Source organism: Cervus canadensis, chromosome 17 (genome assembly GCF_019320065.1).
Source record: "Cervus canadensis isolate Bull #8, Minnesota chromosome 17, ASM1932006v1, whole genome shotgun sequence".
NCBI lineage: Eukaryota > Metazoa > Chordata > Mammalia > Artiodactyla > Cervidae > Cervus > Cervus canadensis.
Window position 1 is genome coordinate 43,384,569 of NC_057402.1, and position 18,340 is coordinate 43,402,908.

Genomic DNA, 18,340 nt, shown 5'->3' on the forward strand with positions numbered 1-18,340 from the left:
CTATAAGTTGACCAGAACAGCAACCCAGAAAGGGATAATGGGGCTGCCCTGAAACAAGTAAATAGGAGAATGATCTGAACTGAGAGAAATGCACATGTGTACTTCGTTACTCCCTCCCCCAAACAGGGCAGATGCTGAATATCAAGACAGATCTGAGGACATGTAATGGCTGACCACACTAAGGATCATTCCCTGACTCTGCTGACTGGACTGTGTGACTGACAGCCAGACGCAGGCTGGACAAGCCCTGCGTCAATGCCCAGGTGCAGGTTAAGGTGGTGGGTGTGGCGTGGGGGTGTGGAGTGTGCAAACATACGACTGAAACAGAAGATACAGATGTGTGTGTCAACAAAGTTCTAGGATTAAGAACAGAGGTTCACATATATTTTTAAGATGGATTTCTCAAAAGGGGATAAGAGGCCTGAGGAATGTAATCTATTATTAAAGAGAAAAAGCTCTCACTGGAGCTCTGTCAGTGAGATTTCTGGGAGGAGGCGCTGGGCGGAATCGTATGATTCAAGAGAGCTCGGACAGTTGGGGGGTGCCTGGGTGTTTGCAGGCATGAGAAAGCCCTACGACTGGGGGTTTAACCTCCATGTGACAATTAAGGGACTGTGTGGCCTTGTGTGTAGACAGAGAAGGGGAGAATCTGGCCGAGGACACATTAAGGAGCATATCAACTAGTTTTCACTTAAAAATCAGTCGTCGGTGGGAATGTAAAATGGTGCAGCCACTTTGGAAAATAGTCTGACCGATCCTCACACACACAGTTACCTTACCACCAACTGATTCCACTTCTAGGTTTAAGCCCAAGAGAACTGAAAACCTATGTCCACATAAAACTTGTACCTGAACTTTAAAATCAGCATTATTTACTATCCTCACAGTGCAAACAACCCCCATATATACTGATCGATGAACAGATATACAAAATGTGGTATGGCCATACAGTGGGATATCACTAGGCAATAGGAAAGAATGAAGTATTGATACCTGCTAGAATATGTGTGAACTTTGAAAACATTTATGATAATGAAAGAAACCAAGGACAAAAGGTCACAGGCTGAACGATTCCAGTTATGTGAAACGTCAAGAACAGGCTAATCCATAGAGCCCTGAAGCAGACTAGTGGTTACTGGGGTTGTGGGGAGCAGGTAGGATGAGGAGCTAATGGGAAAGGGGTGTTCTTTTATTGTTCTCATTGTTTTTAAAGACAGCTTTAAGTTGAGACTATATTAATAGTTCACATATCATACAACACCCATTTAAAGTAAACAAATGATTTTTAGAATATTCAGAGTTGAACAACCATCATCACAATACAATTTTGGAACATTTCCATCATCCCCCGAAGAAACCCTGTGAACAAGTTTATGATAGACATATGCTTTCATGTCTTTGGGATATATTCCTAGGAGTGGAACTGAGGGATCATATAGTAACTATGTTTAACTTTCTGAGAACCCCCCAAACTGTTTTTAAAGGTTTATTTTCCCACCAAGTGCTCAGTGGCCTTCTGTGTGTCTATTCAGATCTTTTGCCCATTTTTAAATTGGGTTGTATTTTTAGTATCGAGTCATAAGAGTTCTTTATATATGCTAGGTATAAGTCCCTTACCAGATATGTACAAGTCCCTTACCAGATATATGAGTGGCAAATATTTTCTCCAATCCTTGGATTATCCTTTCACTTTCTGCATGATATCCTTTCAAACACAGATGTTTTCAATTTTGATCAGTTTCTTTTTGAGGTAATGGAATGTTCTAAAGTTCTTAGATAGCAGTGATGTTGCACAACTCAATGAATACAGTGAAACCACTCAGTTGAATTTTATGGTATGTGAATTATATTTTGATAAAAATATAACTTTTAAAAATCAGCCCACTACACTATTAGAATGGCTGAGATCCATAACACTGACAGTATCAAGTGATTGTGAGGATGTGGAGCAACAGAAATCTCATTCATTGCTGATGACAACGCAAAACATAAAGCAACTTTGAAACTCAGTTTGGTGGTTTCTTACAAAACTAAACACACTCTTACCACACAATCTAGTAAACTGCATTCCTTGGTATTTAAAAAGCGTTGAAAACTTATCACACAAAAACTGCACATGGATGTTTATAGCAGCTTTATTCATAATTTCTAAGATTTAGAAGCAACCAAGATGTCCTTTAGCAGGCAAATAGATAAATAAACTGTGGTATGCCCAAACAACAGAATATTATTCAGCATTAAGACATGAACTATCAAGCCATGAAAAGGCATGGATGAAAAGTAAATGTACATTACTAACTGAAAGAAGCCAATCTGAAAAGACTACATACTGTATGATTCCAACTATATAACATTCTGGAAAAGGCAGAACTATGGAGTCAGAAAAGCCTGGATTAAAGCTCAGCATTCAGAAAACTAAGATCACGCATCTGGTCCCATCACTTCATGGCAAATAGATGGGAAACAGTGGAAACAGTGGCTGACTACTTTATTTTGGGGGGCTTCAAAACCACTGCAGATGGTGACTTCAGCCATGAAATTAAAAGACGCTTACTCCTTGGAAGAAAAGTTATGACCAACCTAGACAGCATATTAAAAAGCAGAGACATTACTTTGCCAACAAAGGTCTGTCTAGTCAAGGCTATGGCTTTTCCAGTAGTCATGTATGGATGTGAGAGTTGGATTATAAAGAAAGCTGAGCACCGAAGAATTTATGCTTTTGAAATGTGGTGTTGGGGAAGACTCTTGAGAGTCCGTTGGACTGCAAGGAGATTCAACCAGTCCATCCTAAAGGAGATTAGTCCTGAGTGTTCATTGGAAGGACTGATGTTGAAGCTGAAACTCCAATACTGTGGCCACCTGATGCGAAGAGCTGACTCATTTGAAAAGACCCTGATGCTAGGAAAGATTGAAGGCAGGAGGAGAAGGGGACGACAGAGGATGATATGATTGGATGGCAGCACCGATTCAAAGGACATGGGTTTGGGTAAACTCCAGGAGTTGGTGATGGACAGGGAGACCTGGTGTGCTGCAGTCCATGGGGTTGCAAAAAGTCGGACATGACTGAGCGACTGAACTGCACTGAACGAGACAGAAAAAAGACCAGTGGTTGCCAGGGGCTTGACAGGTGTTGGGGAATGAATAGGTAAAACATAAGAGGGCATTGAAAATGTTTTGTACGATGATATAATGATAAGATACACAACGTTGTATATGTTTTTCAAACCCGCAGGATATACAACAACAAGAAAGAACTCTGGAGGTTAAACCATGGATTTTGGGTGATTATGATGTGTTAATGCTGGTTCATCAATTGTTATCATCCAGTGAGGGATGTTGAAAATAGGGCAGGGTATGCCTATGTGGATGTAGGGGTTATATGGGAAATCTTTGTATTGCGTTGGCCAAAAAATTTGCTTCCATTTTTTGGTAAGAAGTTACCAAAAAACACAAACAAGGTTTTTGGACAGTGCAACACTCTCCTTTCAAATCTTCTGTGAATCTAAAAGTGTACTAAAAAAAAAAAATAAGGTCTTTTTAAAAAAATCAGTGACCTTACTTAAATACAGGTTAAAATGGCATGATTTGAATGTTATCTATGGTTTCTTTTGGATTACAACGGGCCTGAACAGAAGAACTAGACAGAGATTTTCAGGTGAAAGAATAAGGCTGCTGATAAATGAGGTGTGCAGCAGGTAGCGACGCTGTTACCTAGTCCCGTCAAGAAGTTATGAAAAAATAGGAGATCTAGAGGCAAAGGGCTTCGCTCTGTACTAAGTCACAGACTATAACACAAAGAACTCCAGGTGATCAGAACAGTCTCTCACTCTAATCATGCATACATTCTCATCTGGAGTACACCACCCCCAAAAGGTGAGAACTGGTCTATTCTTTTTATGTATAAAGCACACACATACATACATAAACAGATATACAGTATATGGTGTGACACTAAAATCTCATTGGGGGAGGCACAGTTAGGAAAAAAATTTCTAAAGTCTCCTTAGATGTATGTGGGAGTGAAAAATGAAAAAGATTGAGAAATACTGCTCTAATGAAAGACACTATATTATTTTTTCATTATAGAGTTTCTACTTGTGTATATACATAGAAAAATGTATTACATACATAAACACACACATCTAGACTCATATACACATAATTATACAGTTATCTTGGCTGGAGGTTAAAGGATAAAGATGAGTGATGGTTTAATTTCTATTACACACTGTCAAAATTTAGAAGAGCATCATTAGGTTAGTTTGTGGCATTCATATGTCGTCCAGCTTCTAAACTTCTGCAACTCTCTGAACATCAGCTCACAGGTGAACCAATCATCTATATTCTTTTTTTTTCACAGATCTCACACTAAGCACTAAACTTCTGAAATATTTCACCACCTACATTCTACAAATATGACTGTCTTCAAGGAAATTTTTAAAAGAAGAAAAGTTCTTATTTTGGATAATGTCCCTCAAGATGCATTCACTCTTTAAAAACAAGGTAATTGAACTATACAAAGTGAATTCACATTTTAAAAAACAGGACCTATCTGAATCAGAGAAAGATGTCCTTGAGCACACGCCTCCTCTACTCCCTAAAGAGTGCTTGAAAAGCTCACTACTTTGGACCCAGCACATCAAAACTATAGAAGGAACAATTCCAAACACATTTCATAGCTTAAGGTTGAAAGTAATTTTTTCTGCATCTCCTGACACCTAACTCAGGGTTTCCCCAGCATCACAGACATTCTGAGCTGGGTAATTCTCTGTGATGGCGGGCTGTCCTGCACATTGTAGGAATACTAAGAAGCACCCTTGGCATCTACCCACAGTAACACCTCCCCTCTTCCCCAGTTGTGAAAACCAAAAAGTCTCCAGACATTGCCAAATGCCCCCAGCTGAGACTCCCTGATCTAACCTGACTATTCAGATACAGAAGCTTCTAGTTTGGGGCCTGAATTTTAAGCAGCTTTATCTATAATTCCAGTGTGTGAATGCTGCTTTATAAAAAAAAAAATCATGTAGTTCTATATGAACTTATTTGAATAAGGTTTAATAAAGCTCATTAAATATCGATGGAAATACATCTCAGAGGAATTATTTATGAACTAAAAAAAGCTGATTACAGCATCTAAGAAAACTTCCAATATTAAAGTCCTTGGGTTTTTCCACCCATTTCAGAATTCCATGATGTAGTAGAATTATAGCACTATTATCTAAAGACAAATTAGAACTCCTAGAGTGAAATCAAACCAAAAATTCAAATTACAGGACGAAAAGTACTCATGTAAATCAAAATGGAAAACTCTTAAAACTTACATCCTTTCTTTTAGAATTCTGATACTTGTTCCATTCTTCAGAAACATAAAGCAGATGTTTACCACATTCTGAATTCATCAAGGCATGATTATGCTTTTTACGCACTCATTTTAATCAGACTATTTCTGAATTGTTATTAGTCACTTTGATGTGCTACAAATCAACATTCAAAATTCTGGCTTGCTTTTTTGTCACTGTTATTTGCTCATTCATCCACCCAGAAATTACTGACACACCTAGCACGGGATGGCTGCTTTAGTTATTTGCAGTCTTGGGCTGTAAGTCTGGAAAGTTATGACCTAGCTATTAGGTAGATTTGAGGGCCCCACTTCCTCTCCTGGATACCTGTGATCTACCTTGAGCATGGCTAGACGCTGCCATGGGCCTCTTGTTAGAAAGGCTGACTGCAGTTCCTAGCAGCAGCCAGAATGGGCACATGGTGGGGTGCACGCACAGATATCCACTGCCGGACAGTGCGGGCCTTTGATGGGATTTGAATTATTGAGCTTGAGAATAGAAACTACCCACTTCAAAGCTATTTTCATCTCTAGTGCATGCAAACATTTTCATATCACTGAAGATAAATTCAGGGGGATACTCTTGGGGGACCAGATGGAATGGGTCAGGGGAAAAAAATCACAGAGGACTTTTGGGGTTTCCAGACTCATGATACTGACCATCTGAGGGGAGTCATTTGTAATCTGGCTCAGGAACAGAACTGAATTGCATACCAGCCAGACGGCTTTGTAGCGTCAAGTTAATCTGCCTTAATAGTAGCCACTAGCCACATGTGGCGGAGAAGGCAATGGCACCCCACTCCAGTACTCTTGCCTGGAAAATCCCTTGGACGGAGGAGCCTGGTAGGCTGCAGTCCACGGGGTCTAGAAGAGTCGGACATGACTGAGCGACTTCACTTTCACTTTTCACTTTTATGCACTGGAGAAGGAAATGGCAACCCACTCCAGTGTTCTTGCCTGGAGAATCCCAGGGATGGGGTCGCACAGAGTTGGACACGACTGAAGTGACTTAACAGTAGCAGCCACATGTGGCTATTTAAAAATTAATTAAAATAAAAATTCAGTTTTCTAGTCACTGTAGTCACATTTCAAGTGCTCAGGAGCCACAGGTGGCCAGTGGCTACTGTACAGGACAGCAGAGACAAGAACATTTCCATCATCACACAAAATCCTACTGGACAGTTCTGAGTCCAATGGTGAGACGAGCTACTCTTCCAGCATCTGTCTGTCCACACAGTGGCATTTGTATGGAATAGGTGATCTCATTCAGTCTACACTGCCTCACTGTGGGGTGGGAATTATTCTCAGGAAACTTAAATTTATGGAAGATTTGTAATCTGCACAAGGTCACATAGTTTGTGATGGTGATTATTTATCATGTGTGATGGACTGCAGTAAGCAGTACCTTATAAGCTATCTCATTTCTTACTACCATCCCATTCTATAGATGAGGAAGCTGAGGAACTTACAGGCTACTTGAAAGTGGTCTCAAATTTGGATATTGAAGGCAGATTATATCTTGGAATACCAATATTTGGTATTAAACTGCATTTGTATTTATGGTTTCATTTAATCTCAATGGCAACTATAAGGATACTAAAGTTTCGCAATGGTAAAGAAACCCCATTCACTGAATAAATATTTACTGTTTATGAGCCAGGCTTTCTAAACTCTGGAGGCTAAAGTGTTGAATGAGAATGGTTAAGTCCTTGCCCTCAAGGAGGAGGGAGACAGAATAAACAAGTAAACAAATACCTTTTCAGAATAAGGCAGGTGCTATTAAAGACACATGCAGAAAGCTTTGCTAGCAATTTTCCTGGGTGGCATGGGGAGGCGGCGTAATGCCTTTCAAACAGGGTCATCATTGAAGGCTTTTGAGGAGAAGACACTTGAACTGAGTTCCAAGGGATGGCAAGGGGCCAGTGAAGAACTGGAGACTGAAGGCAGAGGGCAGAGCAAGTGCAAAGGCTCTGGGGCATGAAAAGAGGCTGGAGGTGTTCAGGGAACAGAAAGGGGCCAGGGAAGCTGGAGCAGAGTTATAAGGTCCATGGTAGAAAGAGACGGTCAGAAAGGTGACAGAAACCACTCTGCACAGGATCTCTTGGGGCAGGCCAAGGAGTATGGATTTTGTCCTGAGTCTAACAGTGAGTCTTTGAAAAAAGTATGAAACTATTAATAATATGGTTTGCCTGCTAAAGTGACACCTCTGGATGCATAGCTGGGGAAACTGAACTCTTTCTTGAATTCCTTCTCATTCATACTGAGCATCTTTCTCTGAGAGACACTGCAATCTACAACTGACCTCAGTCTATATCTTGCTTCCTGTTGAGCCATACAGCCTTCAGCTCCATGTCTTGGAATCTTTGACTATAAAGCAGGCTGGATATCTGCTCCTGCCAACCTCTGAGGCTGATCAGCCACATTAATGAGGATATACAGATAGAGAGCTGAAAAGACCAAAGAGCATAGCAAAACTGCTGTTGCTCCCAGGCCTATAACAGATCTTAGGTCCTCTGGGCTCTGGTGATCTGACTCTGCACAGACAGAGCTACTAAAAATACTTATGATAAAGACCTCCCAAAAAGTTGTCCCATAATGAATCATCCCTGAAAGAGGCAACAAGACAAGTGAAACTCCAAACCTCGTGGCTAGCGTTGGGTCTGCTATTCCATAAGCTTTCCAACTAGTATTAAAAGAATAAGGAATAACCAATGAGAGAGCTGCACCATGCGTATTAATTACAGACACACATCCAATATCCTTTGCCTGATCTGCCTTGGTAAAGAATCTGCCTGTAATGCATGAGACCCAGATTTGATCCCTGGAGAAGGTAATGGCAGCCCATTCCAGTATTCTTGCCTGGAGGATTCCCTGGACAGAGGAGCCTGGCAGGCTACAGTCCATGGGGTTCCAAAGTCCAGTTAGTTGTTCATGACAGAGTGACTAACAGTTTTGGTGGCCAGATCACTAAGGACTGACTGACGTGTGTAAGTATAAATTGTTGGGTAGAGGTTTACAGAAAGCTCCTTACTGATGGGAGCAGACTCAGCTGAGGGACTTTTTTTTTTTTTTTGCCGTTCTTCCTTCTTTCCTCTTGGAACAAGAGCATGATGCCTGGACCTCATAGATGCAAACATGAGTCCAACCTTGAAATCAGGCCCTAAGGATGGCTGAACAGAAAGGATGGCAACTATTATTTAGGAGCTTTTTCACTAGCAGCCAAGTGCCATTCCTAACTTACACACTGATCTTCCTATTGACTCTTGAGAGTCCCTTGGACAGCAAGGAGATCAAACCAGTCAATCCTACAGCCATTGGAAGGACTGATGCTGAAGCTGCAGATCCAATACTTTGGCCACCTGATGCGAAGAGCTGACTCACTAGAAAAGACCCTGATGCTGGGAAAGACTGAAGGCAAAAGAAGAGGGTGGCAGAAGATGAGATGGTTGGATGGCATCACCAATTCACATGAACTTGGGCGAACTCCTGGAGATGGTGAGGACATGGAGGCCTGGCATGCTGCAGTCCATGGGGTCACAAAGAGTTGGACACGACTTAGTGACTGAACAACAACTTCCTATTGACTATGGAGAAGGCAACATAAAAATTATGTAAAAAAACTGCTATTAATAGTAGAGATCACTGAGGCCAAGTTTAGTTTATGGTCCTCTCTTTGAGTGTGAGATTCTCAGGCTGGGCCAGATTCTCAGTTCTAAGAATCATAACTTCCCAACTTGAAATCAAAGGATATGGTCTGCTAAATCACAGATCACTTTTTAAAACTCACCAAGCTTTGGACGAAAAGTGATTCAGGTTGTTACAAACTGTATTTTTAAATGCTGAATATAGACAATTGCTTTTCATATGTTTTGAGTCCTGGAAATCTACACTGTATATCAAAAACTGCCAATCTATAATATAAAACATCTTCTAAAGTGGCTGGACCACCCTTACTTTTGCGGAGAGGACTTCTTTCTTTTCATTTACAGTGACAATGTATTTCTATTCTCTCCTGGCTACAGATCTAGCCTTCCTGGTTTGGAAAAATGCTTGATTCAAGGGTGGGAGATCTCTACCCCACTGCTCTTGGCCTCTTACACACATTTTGTACTTCTACCTTCTCTTACTAGAATTGGCTTTTGTTGTTGTTGTTCCCTACTTTCCCTCCTGCCATTTCCCTCTAACTTCATCCACTTTCCATTAAGTTTTTCTAACACATGCAAACCCACAGTTACAACTAGGATTCTGAAAGTAGTATCATTGTTTGCCAGGTGTCCCAGGACAACTGGGGTGAAGGGAGAAGAAACCCATGTGGTCCTTTTGTGGGAGGCAGTTTATCTGCTGCTGGCAGCACCACACTGAAGTCCACCTGGAGAACCCTCCATGGACCAGAAGTGCATCGCGCCATCGTCTTCCATAGTAGTTTGACAAAATGCAACCAAAATCTTAATGAATTGTTGTGTTTTTTTTTTTTTGTCGGGGGGGGGTTGTCATTATTTGTTTTTAACGCATCTACCATGTACAGGTAATAGGTAACTGTGGGGAGCCTCAGGGAGACAGGAGGAGGAACTCCCAGTGTCTGCTCTAGGGGAGCAAGTACATGGCTTCATTGGCAAAGGAAAACCATGCATCCTGGTTGGCCAAGAACTGCTGAACAGAGAATATGATTTGCTAAAAATTAGTGTAAGTCATTCAGTATTACTAGAACGCAGGAAATTCAAAAGATAGTAAAAACAAATGTAAAACTCACTGGCCATCTTTCGAGGATGCTACGGAACCAAAAAAATGATAAAAAAAGAAAAAAAAAGGTAAAGGATCAAGCATGCATCCTTTTTTATACAAAATGTACTGCAGGGCAAGCAAATGGTTGATGAGGCAAAGACTCTTTTTAGAGTATTCCAGTGAATAAATAAACGAAGAATTAGAATACTAGCATTCTGCAACTCAATGAAAAGACACCAACCAGGTCACTTGCCTCAGCATTGGAGGATACACACTACTACATATGGGTGTTCTTGCCCCAAAAGTTCAAATCTGAATTAGATCAAGCCTTTTGGTACAGCAGACGGAGGAATGCTTAAACATTCCTCACAAAGATACCACAAGGATTGTGTGACATCCTTGTGTGATATAACAAGAAAACAAAACCCCAAATCCAGGCCGGGGAGTACTCCATATGACAAATGACCCAGCTTTTTCAACAGGTAAATTGCAACGAAAAAAGGAAAACATAAATTTGTAGATTAACAGAAACAGTTTATGGGCCTTATTTGAATCCTGATTTGAACAAGTCAATGATAATATAAACTTCAAGAAACAATTGAAGAAATCTGAATACTCAGAAATTTAACAACATTCCAAAGTTATTGTTAATTTTTAGGTGCTATACAGTCAGTATATTGCATTTCTTTAAAAAGAGCTTTTTATTTTAGAGCTACATATTAAAATATTTATGAATGAAATAGTATGAATGTTCAGAATTTACTTCAAAGGAATTCAGTGTTGATGACGATGAGGGAAATGGGTAGGAGAAACAGACGAAATGGGATTGGCTCAAAGTTGATCACTGTGGAATCTCCAAGCACGTATCACCAAGCATTCTTAAACTAATCTAATTTTGCTTAAAATTCTGAACAACAAAAAGTGAAAAAAATGATAAATCAAGATTCCACCTCTCCCGCAAATTTTAGTTTTGAGTAAGATGATGTAGAGGGAGGGAGCAATGTTACGTAGAGGCCAGAGGAGTCTTCATGCTCTCAGCAGTGTATGCAAGAAACACCACAGTCCTAGGCAAAAAGAAGGCTCACCCTGAATACGTGCGTCAGGCCCAAGAGGCTGATTTCTGTCATGGGCAATGAGAGCCGACTTAGAAAGGCAAAACAGGGTCGGGGTGTGGGTGGGCTGTCCAGATGGGCAGCCATGAGTCTCTCTCTTAGGTTCATGGAATCATCACGTTCTTAACAATGGGAAGACAAGCGTTTACTGTGAGCATGGTTGAAAGAGGGATGTGAGAAGCCTCAGAAACCGGAAAGGTGGCATCTGCAATATAAAAACGACACTGAAGGAAAACTGACAGAATCTGGCTTCTCACTGCAAGGATGGGATGAAAACAGAGGCTGGTCAAAGAAGACTGAGAGGGTGGAGAGGGGTCTGGCAGAGAAAAGGGCAGGTGGGAGGTAGAACTCAGGGAACAGATGTTAGGCCAGGTCTACCTGTGAGTAGAAAGCATGCGTGACACACTTGGAGTGTTCTCTTGCTACTCAGTTCAAAGAGGGAGATGGGGAAAATACTTGTTCTTTTGATCTCTATAAATCAAAGTATAAACTCTGTGCCAAACTAATTTAACAGCTGTGCCTTTTTTTCCCTTAAAATTATTAGTTCTAAAAACAGAAAATATAAAAAGCAGAAAAATATGCAAATAAGACCATAGAAGCCAAACCAAATATTTCTTCTTTTAAAAAACCACAACAACAGCAACAAAAAAACTATACAGTTATATAAATGATAGATACATTTTTTCTCCTTTATGTTTGAGAGACCTCAGTTGTAATCTTCAGAAACCTTTGACAAAAAAAAAAATGGAAGAACGTTATTCATGTAGGGAACTTCTGGACACAACCATCACAACCTAGGGAAAAAGAAATAAAAACCAAAACCAACAAACAAAAACACATTTACACTTCAGGATAATTCTAACTACACAAACAAAGCAAGTTCACCCTTTCTGCTGATGCAAAATAATGATGAAATTATGAACACTGCTAAGTAAAATTTTGCAAACCTTTCAGGGACTTAGTGAGAACTAGATTTTAAAGACTAAATATAGTAAAAAAAAAAAAAAAACCCAAGATTTTCCAAACGAAGTTTTTAAAAAGATCAGATTTACGTATGCCATCCTGACCACTGTCTTAACATTCAGCATGGTGTTATTGTGAAACAGAGTTGTCTGTATAAAAATTTTATTCTCATAAGGAGTAATGAAAGAAATAATCAGAGGGCTACAGAAGGAGAACAATGCTTCTGAAAGTTGACGCAGAGTTGAAAACAACTTTGATGTTCGCTAGCACCTACTGAAGGATCACACAAAGAATCTGTAAGAGTAGACAAACTAATGTAACTCTGTGAAAAAAGTTAGCTGCCTGGATTAAGTTTACTTGAGACAACCATTTTCTTCCACATAGGCTGTTTGGCCTGGCCTTCACAACATTTTATTTGTCTTTCTCTCTATTCTCTCACATTAGCTAACTGAAATTATCAGCCCCCACCCAGCAAGGCAGAATCCTCCTGTGATACGTTAGGCTGGTTTATAATCATGAGTCCACGTGTGGACTGGAATAGCAACAGCTGGTTTGCTTATTCATGCGAAGTTTGAGGAGACCCCAAGTTGGACCCTGGCGAACCAGGTCTGTTCTGTTTAGACCCACCCTTTCTGGATAAAATAGGCATGTGTCAGAGTAGGGAAATGGGGCTGCACGGTAATCTTGGAATTTCCAGAATTAGGAAAAAGGGCTTCAAAGAATGACAAGAGCAAATAAGATTTTTCAGGTGGAAACCAATGTAAAAGAAAAAAAAAACAACACCAAAAAACCCTTTCCAGATGCCTCTTCTGTGCAGATTCAGTTATCTTTAACATCTCCCAGAAAAGTCATCAAAAATAAAATATCTAAATAAATAAAATTTCAAAATCTATAGACTGCTCAGAATAGTAATTTAGAAAATCTATTGACTCTCTAAATCTTGATCTCAGATATCAAAAAGATGTGCTGCTCAGCACTGAGATTTCACCTTAGCTGTGGTATTTCTCGTTCTTTTAAAACAGGACTGTTTCTGACAAAAGTAACTCATTTTAAATGACATCTGTAGAGGTGAAAATTCACCCCCGGGTAAAGCACGCTCCTCCTGCAAGTAATTTACCTTGTGGAACCTTCAGGGCAACTCTTTAATGGCCACTGTCAAAATAACTTCTAAAGCCATACACAAAAGCTAAAAGACACCTATACCCCTCACCCTGTACACTGTGGTTTAACTGTACTGGCAAACTGAACTTTTCAAATGTCTTCTCATTCATACTTATCCCTAGGCGTTCATAAATACTAAGTGTATGCTTAAATGACAATTATGATTTGTTCCACAGGGAAACCGATATGGCTCTTCTCACCCAATAGGTTGGTTCATACTTCTTTCCAAGCTGAGGTAGAGAATGCTGGCATGGGCTTGGGACACAGGCCTAACTGCTGCATGGGAGAGGTGTGAAAAATTAAAATAATATAAAGGTAACCCTCTGTGCAAACTTTATGCTTCTACTGCAATAACTCCATTTGGGTTAATATGTCTAGTGTGAATTATAACCAGAACAGACAGATCATCATTCCACATTCCTGTAGATATCAACAGCCAAATCACCACTTCAAACTCATTATACTCTCTGATTGAAGGAGAAGCATGCTGCTAAATCCTTACTATTCTGAAGGGAATACAACAATGGACACAGATGATATTCCAAATTAAATTATGCAGATGTCTGAACAGGAGTTCCCAAAATATGAGCAGTACTTGTGCTAAGTGAAGATTCCACCACTTCTCAGCTTTTAGCTACAACAGAACATGCTCAACCAACTTCCTTGGTGAAATTAAAGTCAGCAAACTTACAAGATGAGAAATCAAATGATGACACATCTTATTCTTTTAGGTATGCCACAAACGATAAAGCTATTTATCAAAATTTATTTTAGCAAAAGAGGTGGCTATCTTTCCATACCTATTTAAAGCAAAAATCAAATCCTGGACAATCCGTAACATTTGAAGTAATGTTCTTTTACATGATGCACAAAAGTTTTATTTTGACAAATTCAATTTAAATGAAATATTAATAAATACATGAAGAGATCTGGGGACAACAGAGAAGCCATCATATTTATCACCGAACAAAACATATAAGCACATATTTGCAATTAAGAGTCCAAGAAATCTTATGAAAAGATGCTATGAAATCCAACAGCAAATTAAAACAATAAGGAACAGAAGGACATCAGAAAAAGAAATGACCTGCTAAATGCTATTTTTCAATTCACTTACTGTCAAGCCAAAATCTTTGTTGCTTTGATAAGAAGAATATGCTTTTTAAAAAATGGTTGCTAAATCTGCTCTATGAGTCCAAAGCTGTAGGAACACATATTTTCCCCTACACACACACACACACGCATACACACGCATACACACCCCGACAGGGATTCCCAGGACACCAGCGGGGCCTCTTTTAGGCCCCTTAAGTGTTAACAGCAGAGGCCTGGCTGCGACCAGGCGTCTGGCCCCATTTAAACGCCCTGTCTTCAGAGGGCTGCGGTGAGCACAGCCATAAAACGAGGGGACATTACTGAAACTTAGCGTGTCTGATCCTCCCCCCAACAACACACAACTTTACTCATACAATTAAGGCTGCTAGTTGGCATTCCATTTAACTGTCAAAGTCAGACCGGTGGCAGCCCCGCCGCCACAAAGAGATGCCTAAAATGAGAAGAACATGTTTCTACACCGCATTTGAGAAAGTTTGGCTCCGAGCTATGCGCTGATTAATATCAGATCTCCTCCTTCACTAGCCGCTCTCGACAATCTTGTCACATCTGGCTGACAAATCCTTAGGAGTTTATGCAAAGCCGGGCGGCCGCTAGGGCTCGGGGTCTGGCCCGAGGAGCAGCGGGGACCACGGAGTGGCCGCCGCCCCCTCCTCCGCCCGCGGGGGGCCCCGGTCCACCGCCCCGCGGGCCAGGACCCTGCTTGGTAGCGCGGGAGGCGGGCGGTCGCGGCATCTCCGGGCCGGGAAGCCGAGGGCGGCCTGGGATTCGACACCTCCGCCGGCTCCGCAGCCTGGTCCGGCCCGGTCACCCTCAGGTAGTCCGTCCCCCCGCAAGGGCCAGAGCCTCGTCTGTTAGACTCTGACGTGGAAACACTTGAGCCCGACCCCGATTCCCGGGGCTGCGGCCACATCTCGCTCTGAACCGTTCCGCGCACCCGGCTGGTCAGCTGGAACGTTTATAAAAACCTGATCCTGAACCCTCGACTCTCTGCTGTCCCGGGAAGCCGCCCGACCCGACCGCTTCTCCATTTGTAGTTTTGTACAATAGACTCCCACCCCCATCCAACCACCCCCTCCCGACAGGAGCACCCGTCACTGCCCCTCGCCCGGCTCCGCAATTCTCTGAGGGACTCGAAGGCACGCTCAGTTCTCCAGAAACAAAATCCAGGTGAAAAACGGTCACTTTAAAATAGCAGCTGTGTAATTAATTCTGCGGTAAGAGCGGTTGAAACAGTTAGTCCCAACGTCCTGGACCGAACAGTGGAGGTGCTGAGGGGGCGCGAAAACGCGCGCAGGGAGGACGCGGCCGCCAGGTCCCTCCCGACCCCGCACTTTCGACGCTTCGACGCGGCCCCGGGCACACAGGGGAACCGCCCTCGCCCGCCGACCCCGGTCGCACACCCGGAGCGCGTCGGGCGGCTCCGGGGCGTCGGGCGGAGACGGGTCCGGGCGCCCCCACGGGCTCTCCCCGCCGCGGAAACGCTCCCTCACGCCCGGCCCCGGGGAAGGGCCGCGCCACCGCCGCCGCCCCTGCCGCGCAGGTGGCCTTCGGGGAGGTGGCCCGGGGCGCGCCCCCGAGAACCGAGCGGCCCCGGATCCGAGTGGCGTTCCCGGCCGCCCCACCCCGCGCGCTGAGAGGGCCCCGCGTCCGCGGAGGGCGCCGTGCTTACCTCGGCCATCCTGCGGCCGCTGCAGTGCCGGGGCTACCGGCGCGTGTCCCCGTCCCGGGTCGCCCCGCGTCCGCCCCAGCTCGGCGGGCGCCGCCTCATCCAAGCTCCGGCCGTCGGGGCCCGCCGCGGCGAAGTGGGCGGCTCCCCGGGCGCCCCGGCCGCGCGGCGCGGTGGCCGCCCCCGCCCGCCGCGCACCGCGTGTGCCCGCACGCCCGCCCCCTGCGCCCCGAGGGGCGCCCCTCCCCCTCTCCCCTCCCCCTCCCGCCGGGCCGCCGAGTCGCCCGCAGCTCAGGCGCTGCTGCTGCGCCGCTGGGAAGCCGCCTCCCGCCGGAGCGGCCCACGAACGCGCTAAATCGATGCAGCTGAGGCGAGGCCGTGGCCCCCGCAGACAGCGGAGACCTCGCCGGCGGCCGGCGCGGAGGTGTCTGCCCCCGCCGGGCTTGAAGGCACTTGTCGGGAAAGACACGGACGTGTCGGTGTTTGCCTCTCCCGGGGAAGGGCGAAACGCTCTGAAGTTCTCTCTCTGGCTCCCATCGCGGGCGATGATCCTGCCGCCCTGCCCGCCCCGGGGCGCACTCGGGGTCCCACTGCGGCCAAGAAGAGGGCTGTGCCACCCTCATCACCAAAAACTTTATTTCCAGAGGAAGTGGTGGTGGGGGTGGGGGACGTATCCCAGGATGTGGAGAAAGGAGGGCGCCAGGAAGGTTTATTACAACGGCTAACGGGGCAGTCCCGCTTCCTTTCTGTAGTGTGAGTTACAGAGTCTGTTCCCGCTTTACCGCGTCCCGAGGACGAGTGACTGCTCTCTGACCCTCAGTTGCTTCCGTTGTAGAATGGGATTAAGTTTTCACCTACCTTATGGGGTGTTAAGGACAAAATGAAATGTCCTGGGAAACCTAGAAGGAACTCGGCCCCCATGAGGAGAAGGGGAGGCGGCCTGCGGGGGGACCTGGCCTTCTGTCCTGGGGATACAGCGTCCTTCACCCCTAGGAGCAGACAGATATGGCCCACGGCTGCTGAAACAGGACCCAGCTTTTCTTCTGCCCCACGCTGGGGCAGACGCAGACTCTGCAGGAGAGTCTTGCCTTCTCTCCCTTTTCAGGTCCATAAAAGAATTCTCTGAAGGCTGGACTTAGTGAGGATCCTGCCTTCTTCTCCCCCAGTTTATCCCACCTACCTTGCTGCTAGTGAAGATCTTTGAAGGGGAAAAAGGAAACAAACAAACAAACAAACCTTGCACATTGTGAAAAAAGATATGAGATGGAAGGGAAAAGAAGGGAGTTGCAGTCATTCAGACAGAGGTTCCTGGCTCTGAACCTCACAGACCTCTGAGTGGGAAAGGAGAGAAAGGAGCAGCTGTGGTGCCTGTGGAGGAAAGTAGGAGAATCTGGGCTTCATGGAGTCCAGAGAGCTCCTGCTGCCTGTGCCCGGCAGGCTGGACACACACATCTTGCGTCCTGGCCGTGTCCTGGGTCTGCAGCGTGGTGCCCTTCCGTGCATGTACGAGGTTGCCTGACCGCCTGTGATGGTCTCTCTTTGCCCTGCCTTGGCAAGGTGTTGGCAAGATGCATTTTCTCACATGACTGTATTATGAAGCTTTGCTTTGTGAATTGCAAACCTAAACAGCTTACCTTCCGTTCATATCCTCCTCCTTCCCACTCGCAGCATTTTAACCTTTCTCCTCCTCTCTGCCTGTTGTAATGCAATGCATCCTTCAGGACCTTTCGCAAATGTCACCGCTTCTCAGAAGCCTTCCCTGATCCACTAGCCCTCCACTCTGCCTGCTTTTGTCCTCTTCTGACCCCCAGGCACTTGCAGCTGCGTCTCTTATTGTGCGTATTACATTCTCTAGCCTGGTCGTGATGCGTCCTTGTCTTGACTTCTTTGGTCATTACTCATCTTTGTGACTTCTGTGTTATGAGTGGCTTCAGCAGACAAAGCCCAGGTTTTGGAGTTAGAATGGCTTGGGTGTAGCTGGTTCCCACAATTGGAAACCGGTTGAGGAGGACAGCTTTCTTGGCCTCACTGTTCTCATCTTTAAAAGTAGGTATGAAGTTCTGTCCCTAGTTAGATAGGTAGAGTTAAATAAGGTAGTTTCTGTTCTGTAAACGCTATTCTCCTCCCTTTCTGCTGCTCATAAAACTGATCTTGTAATTAATTTAAATTCGTTTCCAGAGAAGTTCATGGTTTCAGCATTCTTGAATGGCCGTATAGGCTTTTTATAAATACACTGAAATGTCAAAGACCCAGACAGTGGCC

The 18,340-nt window shown here is 44.1% G+C and overlaps 1 protein-coding gene across 2 annotated transcripts in view; it reads right to left on the reverse strand.

Annotated features, from left to right (window-relative positions):
* Nucleotides 1-17,419, reverse strand: part of BNC1 (basonuclin 1) — a 29,927-nt gene extending 12,508 nt beyond the window's left edge. Inside the window, exon 1 of one of the 2 annotated variants that reach the window (XM_043434553.1) lies at nt 17,315-17,419. In XM_043434553.1, coding sequence (XP_043290488.1) covers nt 17,315-17,323 — 9 coding nt within the window. In that variant the 5' untranslated portion in view covers nt 17,324-17,419. Of the gene's footprint in view, nt 1-16,081; nt 16,291-17,314 lie in introns of those variants that run through there. The other variant, XM_043434552.1, reaches the window with a different exon arrangement.
* Between the last annotated feature and the right edge of the window lie 921 nt (nt 17,420-18,340).